Genomic DNA, 12,606 nt, shown 5'->3' with positions numbered 1-12,606 from the left:
GAATTTTAAATTTTGCTTGCATTTTACTTAAAATGTTTCTAATATACAAATTCATTTAAAAACATATTTTCTCAATCCAGATGGCACCCCTATGTAATTGCTAATGTAAAAAGTAAATACTTGCTATATTACTTAACCTGTTGCACTTTTTTTCTCAGAAAAACCCAGCCCACCAGAAAGACTTGGCGTAACAAATGTCACAAAGGACAGTGTTTCTCTTTCATGGCTAAAACCAGAGCACGATGGTGGAAGCAGAATTGCGGGCTACCTCATTGAAGCTCTTGAGAAAGGACAGCAAAAATGGGTTAAGTGTGCAGTTGTAAAAACAACTCATCATGTTGTCCATGGTCTTAAGGAGAACGTTGACTATTTCTTCAGGGTGTCTGCAGAAAACCAAGCTGGTTTAAGTGATCCTAAGGAACTACTGCTCCCTGTTACAGTTAAAGAACAATTAGGTATGCTTCCTGACATGAGACAGAAGTTGATACACATTAAAGTGGATTCATATTTTAAAAGAGAGAACAGTTTTTCATGGTTTTAAAATGTTTTCTTTTTCAGAATCTCCTGAGATTGACATGAAGGGCTTCCCTCATAACACTGTATATATTCGAGCAGGATCAAACCTGAAAGTTGAAATTCCAGTTTCTGGAAAACCGGTGCCAAAGGTGACATTGTCTAGAGATGGTGTTCCACTGAAACCTACCATGAGATTTCACACAGAAACCACTGCAGAAAGTCTCATCATTAATCTTAAGGAAAGTGTGGCTGCTGATGCTGGCAGATATGACATTACTGCTGCCAACTCAAGTGGCACCACAAAATCTTTTGTTAATATTGTTGTGCTGGATAGACCAGGTCCTCCTGTTGGTCCTGTTGTCCTTAGTGATGTCACTGAAGAGAGTGTAACACTCAGATGGCAGCCGCCAGCTTATGATGGTGGAAGTCAAGTTACCAACTATATTGTACTGAAAAGAGAAACAAGTACTGCTGCTTGGTCTGAAGTATCTGCAACGGTTGCTAGAACTGTTATCAAAGTTATGAAGCTCACAACAGGAGAAGAATACCAATTCCGCATCAAAGCTGAGAACCGCTTTGGCATCAGCGATCACATAGACTCACAATGTGTAGTTGTCAAGCTTCCTTACAGTGAGTAATATGCTTCTCATGCTATTTTTTTAATGCTCTGATGTTGAAAATATAATTTTGTTAACAATTAATCACTTCTTTTGATATCATCAGCTACCCCTGGCCCTCCTTCCACACCATGGGTCACGAATGTCACCCGAGAGACTATTACTGTTGGATGGCATGAACCAGTCACTAATGGCGGCAGTGCAGTCATTGGATACCACCTGGAAATGAAAGACAGGAATAGCATATTATGGCAGAAGGCTAACAAGACCCTCATTCGCACAACTCACTTCAAAGTCACCACCATCAGTGCTGGCCTTATCTATGAATTTAGAGTTTATGCAGAAAATGCAGCTGGCATTGGAAAAGCAAGTCATCCTTCTGATCCAGTCCTTGCAATTGATGCTTGTGGTATGTATTCCCTAGAAAAAAAAAAAAAAGAAGCCCAACCATTTAAGTAGCACTTTTTTTTCCCTCCCAGCCTCCAGGGTATTCTGTGCTGTACAGTAAGCCGATATCCAAAACAGCTGTTATTCATTAGCATACTCCTATGTTTCCTACTGCAGAACCACCGAGAAATGTTCGTGTGTCAGATATTTCCAAGACTGCTATCACTCTGTCATGGCAGAAGCCAGCATTTGATGGTGGCAGCAAGATCACTGGATACATCGTAGAAAAACGTGATCTTCCGGATGGCAGGTGGACAAAAGCTAGCTTCACCAATGTTATAGAGACTCAGTTCACAGTATCTGGTCTGACACAGAATTCCCGCTATGAATTCCGGGTCTTTGCTAAGAATGCTGTTGGTTCCATTAGTAATCCCTCAGACATTGTGGGTCCCATCACATGTGTTGATACATATGGTAAGTGTTTTGCAATGATAGAACAGTACCATTTTGTGGTACTAGACAGCTTAAAGGCAGCACTGTTTTGTAGAACCATAGTCTTTTAAATATGGAGGGCTAGTTTAAAGTGATTGATTCAATAAGCTTGAATGACTGTGAGTTATTTGGGCATGACTGCAATGAACATCTTTGGCTGTATCTGCATTTTTAAAGTCTTATGGTATCTTTATTCTTTGAGCAAAAGAAATCTGGGCATGCCCCATAGCCAAAATGGTTATATTTATACATATGGTTGCTTTTTGTGCCTGGTAGGATTAGTTCTAACTTGTTCTAGGCCTATGATTTGTTACATATGCAATATTTACTTTGATCTGTAATTATAAAATGCCTGTGACTATTAGCTTAAATAAAGTACAAATGTTTTTGTTTTTATTAAATACAAGTCTAAAGTAAGTATGTTTTTAACTTTTTCTTATTCTTATTTTTTCTTAAGGCGCACCTGAAATCGATGTGCCACCAGAATATACAGAAGTGGTGAAATATAAAGCAGGAACTTCAGTTAAGCTAAAACTAGGCATCTCAGGCAAGCCTATACCCACAATTGAGTGGTTCAAAAATGGCAATGAGGTACAAACCAGTGCACTAGTGTCTATTGAAAACACAACAGAATTTGCTTCTATACTCATCAAGGATGCAACTCGACTCAACAGTGGTACCTATGAATTAAAATTGAAGAATGCCATGGGTTCAGCATCAGCCCATGTTAGAGTACAGATACTTGGTATGTCTTGAGATACAGCTATGTTATACTATTAAACAATAATTCAGTAATAAATACTTAACATCATCTTTCTTCTGCCTTCTACAGACAAGCCAGGACCCCCAACTGGACCTATACAGTTTAAGACAGTCACTGCTGAAAAGATTACAATAATGTGGAACCCACCAGCAGATGATGGTGGTGCACCTGTAACACACTATGTTGTTGAAAAACGAGAGACAAGTCGGGTTGTATGGTCTTTAATTTCTGAAAAACTGGAGGGTTGTATCATAACTACAACAAAACTCATCAAAGGAAATGAATATGTGTTCCGTGTCCGTGGCGTGAACAAGTTTGGAGTTGGTGATTCACTGGAGTCTGAACCCGTCATAGCCAAAAATTCATTTGGTAAGAAACATATAAAAAAACTTATGCAACTGAATCGTCTTGTGTATTATTTGTAAGTAGTACTGATCTACTGACATATTTTTTTTACCCAGTTACACCTGGACCACCTAGTGTACCAGAAGTCACAATGATAACGAAGAATTCTATGACTGTTGTCTGGAATAGGCCCACTGTTGATGGAGGCAGTGAAATATCAGGATATTTTCTTGAGAAGCGTGACAAGAAGAGTCTGAGTTGGTTCAAGGTTACTAAAGAAACTATTCGGGACACCAGAGAGAAAGTTACAGGTCTGACTGAAAACAACGAATATCATTTCCGAGTTTGTGCCGTCAATGCAGCTGGACAAGGGCCATTCTCTGAAGCTTCTGACTTCTACAAAGCCGCAGATCCTGTTGGTAAGATACAACGTATTTTCATTGGTTAGAAATCAATGGACAATGAGCAATTAGGATGGGATTGCATCAATGTAACTGAGGGCGGATTTTACTCCTCTTTATGATTAATTGTTAAATATGGCTTCTGATTTTTTTTTTCCCCCTGTAAACTATCACTTACAGATAAGCCAGGCTCACCAACAAAGCTGAAGGTTGTGGATACAACCAAGACATCTGTCACCCTTGGCTGGATTAAACCTGCTTATGATGGAGGAAGTCCAATTACCAGCTACCTGGTGGAGAAAAGGGAAGGTGAAGAGCAAGAATGGACTGTAGTCAGTACTAAGGGAGAAGTGAGAACAACTGAATATGTTGTATCCCACCTACAGCCAAGCGTTAACTATTATTTCCGTGTGTCTGCTATAAATTGTGCTGGACAAGGAGAGCCTATTGAAATGACTGAACCTGTTCAAGCTAAAGATATTCTTGGTACTGTACATTTCAGTGATATATCATTTTTCTGTGTTTTGGTTTTTTTCAAAGCATTTCTTATGTTGCATTCTAAGTATGCACTATGAATTTTTACTTATTTCCACAGTGGCACCAGAGATTGATCTAGATGTTGCTCTCCGGACCTCTATTGTTGCTAAAGCAGGTGAAGATGTGCAAATAATGATTCCATTCAAAGGAAGACCTCCTCCAACAGTCACATGGAGAAAGGGTGACAAGAATCTTGGAACTGATGAAAGATATATCATCCAGAACACAGAATCATCTACACTACTTACTATTCCTCAAGTTACCCGAAATGATACAGGAAAATATGTTCTTACGATTGAAAATGGAGTTGGAGAAGCAAAATCATCATTTGTGAATGTAAAAGTACTTGACACGCCATCTGCCTGCCAGAAGCTGCAGCTTAAGCATGTTTCTCGTGGCACAGTTACACTGGTATGGGAACCACCTCTCATTAATGGCGGTTCTGAAATAACAAATTATGTCATTGAAAAAAGAGATGCTACAAAGAGGGCCTGGTCAACTGTAACAACAAAGTGTTCTCATACCACCTTTAAGCTAACCAACCTGTCAGAGAAAACTGCATACTTCTTCCGTGTTCTCGCTGAAAATGAAATTGGTCTGGGTGAACCTTGTGAGACATCTGAACCAGTGAAAGCTGCGGACATACCTGGACCTGTAAAAGACCTAGCCATGAAAGACTCTACAAAGACTTCTGTTAAATTGCAGTGGAGCAAACCTGACTATGATGGTGGTAGCATTATATCAGACTATGTTATTGAAAAGAAACTGCAGGAAGAAAAAGAATGGACATATGCAGGCACAAGCAAGAGCTGTGAATTTGAAGTTGAAAAACTTAAAGAGCTTTCTGTTATGGAATTCAGAGTATTTGCTAAAAATGAAAAAGGCATGAGTGATGGTGTTACTGTTGGACCCATTACAGTGAAAGAACATATAATAACACCTGAAGCTGACCTTTCTGATATTCCTGGAGGTCAAATTGCAGTAAGAATTGGACATAACCTGCACATTGAATTGCCCTATAAAGGTAAACCTAAGCCATCAATGAGCTGGCTGAAGGACAACCTCCCTCTTAAAGAAACTGAACATCTTCGTTTCAAGAAAACTGAAAACAAGATAAGCTTAAGCATCAAGAATGTGAAAAAGGACCATGGTGGCAAATATAGTTTAATTCTTGATAATGTCGTCTGCAGAAAAACATTCACAATCACTGTCATCACTCTTGGCCCTCCATCTAAGCCAAAAGGACCTTTAAGGCTAGATGAAATCAAAGCAGATAGTGTAGTTTTGTCATGGGAAGCTCCTGAAGATGATGGAGGAGGAGAAATTACTGGCTACAGTATTGAAAAGAGAGAAACTTCACAAATGAACTGGAAGCTGGTGTGTTCGAGTGCTGCAAGAACAACTTTCAAAGTACCAAACCTTGTTAAAGACACTGAATATCAGTTTAGAGTACGTGCAGAAAACAGATACGGAGTGAGCCCACCTCTTGTCTCAGCAGATGTTGTGGCAAAGCATCAGTTTAGACCACCAGGTTCCCCGGGCAAGCCTGTTGTATACAACATAACCGCTGATGGAATGACCATATCTTGGGATGCTCCCGTTTATGATGGTGGTTCAGAGATTATTGGATATCACGTTGAAAAGAAGGAAAGAAACAGTATTTTGTGGCAGAAGGTTAATGTTGCGTTAATATCTAACAGAGAATACAGGATTACCGGACTACTTGAGGGCCTGGATTACCAGTTCCAAGTATACGCTGAAAACACTGCAGGTCTAAGCCGAGCTAGCGAGCCCAGCAAATTTACTTTGGCAGTCTCTCCAGTGGGTAAGTGAATGATCAATCACTTATCCAAGGAAATTCTAGTCTTACAGGCTATGGTGAGCAGTAATAAAAAATTAATTTTAATTATTTTCCTTTCAGACCCACCTGGTACTCCTGATTACATTGATGTCACCAGGGAAACAGTCACCCTTAAATGGACCCCCCCACTGCGTGATGGAGGCAGTAAGATTGTGGCCTACAGCATTGAGAAACGGCAAGGAAGTGAAGACCGTTGGCTCAGATGTAACTTTACTGATGTCAGTGAATGCCAATATACAGTTACAGGACTCAGTTCAGGTGACCGATACGAATTCAGAGTGCTTGCAAGAAATGCTGTTGGTACAATCAGCCCACCTTCACAGTCTTCAGGCTATATAATGACCAGAGATGAAAACGGTAAGAATTATTTCTTTATATGCTTGTATTTGGTACAGTTAGAGCTTGTGAATGTACTGATTGGAAATGAGGGGGAAGAACGTGTGACTGAGGTCCTTCCAGTGAACTCAGAACATTTCTGTTTGTACTCTAAGGTGGGAGGGTCTAAATTAAAGACCCAAATCTGGCAGACATACATAATCAAGTGCTGAAAGACATGGCACTCTACAATTGTGTTGGATAAGCAGCAGCAGTAAAGTTGGAAAGAAATCATGAACTGTAATATTCTGATGCACTGAATAATTTAGAAATGAAATGTGCCTCAGGTAGCTTGGCATACTGTAACAGCATATATTAATGGTGTGTTTCACCTATTGTTAATATGATGCACTGTGTTCTTACAGGAAAAATAAGTTTATAGCTTATGTAATAACTGCTTTTTAGAGAATGTCGTTTTCTACGTGAAAGAATTCTATATATAACAACCTTTTATAATTAGTACATTAAAAAGAGTATCAGGAAAAGATACCTAGCTATATGGGAATTGAATTATGTTTTCCTTTTTCAGTTGCTCCTACAATTGAATTTGGTGCTGAGCACTTTGAAGGCCTTACTGTCAAAGCTGGAGAGAGCATTAGAGTTAAAGCTCTAATCAAAGGACGTCCAGTACCTAAAGTGACGTGGTTTAAGGATGGCAAGGAGATTGAGAAAACAATGAATATAGAAATAACTACAGCTATTGGATATAGTACAATCTTCATTAGAGATGCTACCCGGGATCATCGTGGAGTGTACACAGTAGAAGCCAAAAATGCATCAGGCACTAAACGAGAAGATATTACCTTCAGAATACAAGGTACTGCAACAAACACTTTCAGAATGCTATTTTTAAATACTATTTTATTCTAAGTGCCAGCAAATTATAATTCTGAATCTTTAAAATTGCAGACACACCAGGAAAAGTTGGTGGACCAATACGATTCACAAACATTACTGGAGAAAAAGTCACATTATGGTGGGAGCCTCCGGCTAATGATGGTTGTGCTTCTATTTCCCACTATATAATTGAAAAACGTGAAACCAGCAGGATTGCTTGGGCATTAGTTGAAGATAAATGTGAAGCTTGCAGCTACACTGCACTTAAATTAATTAAGGGCAACGAGTACCAGTTCCGTGTCTCTGCAGTGAACAAATTTGGAGTTGGCAGACCATTGGAGTCTGATCCAGTTACTGCACAAATACCTTACAGTAAGTTTCCACCTCATTCTGTAGAAATAACTGTGGAGTTACCATCTTGTTTTTCTAATGACTTTTTTTTCTTTTTTAGCTCTCCCTGATGCACCAGGAACTCCAGAGCCTACCACTGTAACAGGAGACAGTATCACACTCACATGGGCAAGACCAAAATCAGATGGTGGCAGCGAGATAAATGAGTACATTCTAGAAAGGAGAGAAAAGAAGAGCATGCGCTGGGTTAAAGTATCCAGTAAGAGGCCCATTACTGAGAACAGATACAGAGTAACTGGCCTTATTGAAGGCAATGAGTATGAATTCCATGTCATGGCTGAAAATGCTGCAGGAGTTGGACCTCCAAGTGATGTTTCAAAGCTGATTAAATGTAGAGAACCAGTCAGCCCACCAAGTGCTCCTAATGTTGTAAAGGTGATAGATACATCAAAGACTAGTGTAAGCTTAGAGTGGACCAAGCCAGTTTTTGACGGAGGCATGGAAATAATTGGGTACATCATTGAGATGTGCAAAGCTGATCTCGAAGCATGGCAGAAAGTCAATGCAGAGACTGTTCTTGCTACTAAATATACTGTTGTTGATTTGGAGGCAGGAGAACACTATAAATTCAGAGTTAGTGCAGTTAATGGTGCTGGCAAAGGAGAAAGTTGTGAAGTTCCTGCTTCAGTCCAAACTGTGGACAGGCTTTCTGCACCTGAGATTGATATCGATGCAAACTTCAAGCAGACACATATTGTAAGAGCAGGTGCAAGCATTCGTCTATTTATTGCATTCTCTGGAAGACCTGTTCCTACTGCTGTGTGGTCCAAAGCAGATGCTAATCTTAGCTTGCGTGCTGACATTCAAACAACCGATTCATTCAGCACGTTGACTGTGGAGGAATGCAACAGAAATGATGCTGGCAAGTATGTCTTTACTGTGGAAAACAACAGTGGAAGTAAGTCTATCACATTTACTGTCAAGGTTTTAGACACACCTGGTCCACCAGGTCCTATTACATTTAAAGATGTGACTCGAGGTTCTATTACTTTAATGTGGGATGCTCCTGTACTGGATGGAGGTTCACGTATCCATCACTACATTGTGGAAAAACGGGAAGCAAGCCGTCGTAGCTGGCAAGTGGTGAGTTCAAAATGCACTCGACAAATCTTTAAGGTCACTGATCTGGCAGAAGGTGTGCCATATTACTACCGAGTGTCAGCAGAAAATGAATATGGTGTAGGTGAACCCTGTGAGTTAACAGAACCAGTTGTAGCCACAGAAGAACCTGCTCCACCTAAGAGACTAGATATTGTTGACACAACCAAATCTTCTGTAGTTTTAGCGTGGCTTAAACCTGATCATGATGGTGGTAGCCGTGTTACTGGATACCTCCTTGAAATGAAACAAAAAGGATCCGACTCCTGGATTGAAGCTGGACAAACCAAACAACTTACTTTCACTGTTGAAGGCCTTGTGGAGAACACTGAATATGAGTTCCGGGTCAAGGCAAAGAATGATGCTGGCTACAGTGAGCCAAGAGAAGCTTTCTCTTCTGTTATTATTAAGGAGCCACAGATTGAACCAACAGCAGATCTCAGTGAAATAAGCAGACAGCTCATAACATGCAAGGCTGGAAGCACCTTTACTATTGATATACCAATCAGTGGGCGCCCAGCTCCAAAAGTGACATGGAAACTTGAGGAGATGAGGCTGAAGGAAACTGAGAGAGTGGCCATCAAGACAACAAAAGACAGAACCACACTGACTGTAAAGGACAGTATGAGAGGTGACTCTGGTAAATACTACCTCACACTTGAAAACACTGCTGGTGTGAAAACATTTACTGTCACAGTGGTAGTCATAGGAAGGCCAGGTCCTGTCACTGGCCCAATTGAAATATCATCTGTCTCTTCTGAATCTTGTGTATTGACCTGGAAGGAACCTGAAGATGACGGTGGTAGTGACATTACAAACTACATTGTAGAGAAACGTGAATCTGGCACAACAGCATGGCAGCTGGTAAATTCCAGTGTGAAACGTACACAGATCAAAGTTACTCATCTCACAAAATACCAGGAGTACAGTTTCCGAGTAAGCTCAGAAAACAGATTTGGTGTCAGCAAACCCCTTGAATCAAAAGCAATAGTTGCTGAGCATCCATTTGGTAAGTGAAACACTTCTCAAAATTTGTCCTTTTCCTCTGACTGAGGCATTTGTAAGAGCTAACATTTTCCTCCCCATCTTTTTTGTGTTTAGTACCACCAAGCCCACCTACCAGGCCAGAAGTCTATTCTGTGTCTGCAACTGCCATGGCCATTCGCTGGGAGGAGCCCTATCATGATGGGGGCAGCAAAGTCATTGGATATTGGGTTGAAAAGAAAGAGCGCAACACCATCCTTTGGGTGAAGGAAAACAAAGTGCCATGCTGTGAATGCAACTACAAAGTCACAGGATTGGTGGAAGGCCTAGAATATCAATTCAGAACCTATGCTCTAAATGCCGCAGGTGTTAGTAAAGCTAGTGAAGCTTCCAGACCTGTCGTGGCTCAAAATCCAGTTGGTAAGTATTACTTTTAGAGTTATGTTGTTATTTAAACTAAAATAGAATTGCATTTCTCATTTTTCTGCTTTATTCCTCCAGATCCACCAGGAAGACCAGAAGTAACAGATGTCACCAGGTCTACAGTGTCGCTGAGCTGGTCAGCACCCCTTTATGATGGTGGAAGCAAAATTATCGGATATATTATAGAACGCAAACCATATAATGAATCTGGTGATGGACGTTGGCTGAAATGCAATTATACCATTGTCTCAGAAAACTTTTTTACTGTGACAGCTCTTAGTGAAGACGAAGCATATGAATTCCGTGTACTAGCAAAGAATGCTGCTGGTGTGATTAGCAAAGGATCTGAATCAACTGGTGCTGTCATTTGCAAAGATGAATACTGTAAGAAATATTCACTTGGAACAATTAAAAACAATATTCTATTTTTAGTACTGTTATGTAATTTTTTTTAAAATCTCTTTTTTTCCTTATGACAGCACCACCAAAGGCTGAACTCGATGCCAGACTGAAGGGAGAAGTTGTGACCATTAGAGCTGGATCAGATCTTGTTCTTGATGCGGCCGTTGGTGGGAAACCAGAACCAAAAGTCTTCTGGTCCAAAGGTGACAGGGAATTGGATCTATGTGAAAAGATATCTCTGCAATATACCAGCAAACGAGCCATTGCAATTATCAAGTTCTGTGACAGAAGTGATAGTGGAAAATATACTCTAACAGTTAAAAATGCCAGCGGAATGAAACAAATTTCTGTTCTTGTTAAAGTGCTTGGTATGTATCCCATGATTAATACTCAAACTTAGTATACTAAAAAATCCACATTGTTTTAGATAAGAGTGAGACGCTTTTCGTTAGCTGCTAATACCAATATTCATTTTCATCTCTACCCAGATTCACCAGGTCCATGCGCAGGCAAAATCACTGTTAGCAGAGTAACAGAAGAGAAATGTACTCTGGCATGGAACATTCCTGAGGAAGATGGAGGTGCACAGATCACTCACTATGTCGTCGAAAGGCGTGAAACCAGTAGACTTCACTGGGTTATTGTTGAGGCCGAATGCCAGACTTTATCATGTGTGGTAACAAAACTTATTAAAAATAATGAATACATCTTCCGTGTGAGAGCTGTCAACAAATATGGACAAGGTGTACCACTTGAAACAGAACCTGTGATTGCCAGGAATGCTTTCAGTGAGTGTTACTACCTTCCATTCTGCATCAGAATTTGTGGAACATTTCTCATAGATAAATTATTTGTTAAATTATAATTATTTTTTTCACCTTTAAAAAAAAAACAGCTATCCCAACACAGCCTGGTGCTCCTGAAGAAGTAAGTGTCGGCAAGGAACATATCATTATTCAGTGGACAAAACCAGAATCAGATGGTGGCAGTGAGATTAAGGACTATCTTGTGGACAAACGTGAAAGGAAAAGTCTGCGCTGGACACGAGTGAACAGAGATTACACTATTTATGATACCAGACTGAAAGTCACTGGTCTCATGGAGGGTAGCCAGTACCAGTTCCGTGTCACTGCAGTGAATGCTGCTGGGAACAGTGAGCCTAGTGAAGCTTCACAATACATGTTATGTAAAGAACCATCATGTAAGTTACCACATTTAAAATCTATTTTAATATTACTTAAAATAATGGAACATAAACTCACTTTGACTAAGATAACCCAAACCACATATGATCTCATTGAACTAGCTGGTATTAGAATAAATGTAAAAGCAGTCATAGTTAGTTTTAAATGCATTTCCCGACATAAGCTGTTTAGAAATTATTTTTAACTGTAAAATGTTTCCTGCACCAATGTGAGATGCATTTTCTTCTTTTTCAAAGATACTCCTGCACCACCTTCAGCTCCAAGAGTTGTGGATACTACTAAACACAGCATAAGTTTAGCATGGTCAAAGCCCACATATGATGGTGGTGCTGACATCTTAGGCTATGTTCTTGAAATGAAAGAAGACGGTACGGAACAGTGGTATCGACCACATACAACGGCCACTCTGAGGAATGCCGAGTTCACTGTGACTGGTCTTAAAACAACCCAGAAATACCAATTCAGAGTTGCTGCTACAAATGTGAATGGTATGAGTGAATTTAGTGAATCATCAGCAGAAATAGAACCTGTGGAAAGAATAGGTAATTTGAAGACTTAATGTATATTTTAAGGAATAAGTATATTTTCCTTTAGAACTACTAAAAGATTAATTAATTCCATGTTTCTTACACCCTTCATCAGAAATACCTGAGCTTGAGCTTGCTGATGATCTGAAGAAGACAGTTACAGTCAGAGCTGGCGGTTCCCTGCGCCTAATGGTCTCTGTATCTGGCAGACCTGCTCCCGTAATCACATGGAGCAAGCAGGGTGTTGACCTTGTGAGTCGAGCTATTATTGATACTACAGACAGCTACACTCTACTTATTGTGGATAAAGTTAATCGGTATGACGCTGGAAAATACGTCATTGAGGCTGAAAACCAATCAGGAAAAAAATCTGCAACTATTTCTGTAAAAGTGTATGGTAAGTAGTGCAACAATTATATATGGGC

At 40.0% G+C, this 12,606-nt stretch overlaps 1 protein-coding gene across 1 annotated transcript in view; it reads left to right on the top strand.

Annotated features, from left to right (window-relative positions):
- Positions 1–12,606, top strand: part of TTN (titin) — a 249,978-nt gene that overhangs the window by 221,832 nt on the left and 15,540 nt on the right. The window contains exons 279-298 of the mRNA XM_074144859.1: positions 159–455; positions 559–1,146; positions 1,240–1,542; positions 1,698–1,994; positions 2,470–2,757; positions 2,845–3,144; positions 3,237–3,539; positions 3,702–4,007; positions 4,117–5,883; positions 5,980–6,276; positions 6,824–7,111; positions 7,204–7,503; positions 7,583–9,649; positions 9,742–10,044; positions 10,126–10,431; positions 10,527–10,817; positions 10,938–11,237; positions 11,345–11,650; positions 11,891–12,196; positions 12,297–12,578. Coding sequence (XP_074000960.1) covers positions 159–455; positions 559–1,146; positions 1,240–1,542; positions 1,698–1,994; positions 2,470–2,757; positions 2,845–3,144; positions 3,237–3,539; positions 3,702–4,007; positions 4,117–5,883; positions 5,980–6,276; positions 6,824–7,111; positions 7,204–7,503; positions 7,583–9,649; positions 9,742–10,044; positions 10,126–10,431; positions 10,527–10,817; positions 10,938–11,237; positions 11,345–11,650; positions 11,891–12,196; positions 12,297–12,578 — 9,495 coding nt within the window. The remainder of the gene's footprint in view (positions 1–158; positions 456–558; positions 1,147–1,239; positions 1,543–1,697; positions 1,995–2,469; positions 2,758–2,844; positions 3,145–3,236; positions 3,540–3,701; positions 4,008–4,116; positions 5,884–5,979; positions 6,277–6,823; positions 7,112–7,203; positions 7,504–7,582; positions 9,650–9,741; positions 10,045–10,125; positions 10,432–10,526; positions 10,818–10,937; positions 11,238–11,344; positions 11,651–11,890; positions 12,197–12,296; positions 12,579–12,606) is intronic.

This window comes from Numenius arquata, chromosome 3 (assembly GCF_964106895.1).
Source record: "Numenius arquata chromosome 3, bNumArq3.hap1.1, whole genome shotgun sequence".
In the NCBI taxonomy this organism is placed as follows: Eukaryota; Metazoa; Chordata; class Aves; order Charadriiformes; family Scolopacidae; genus Numenius; species Numenius arquata.
The sequence above is the reverse complement of the archived record's forward strand: the minus strand, read 5'-3'. Positions and strand labels throughout refer to the sequence as shown.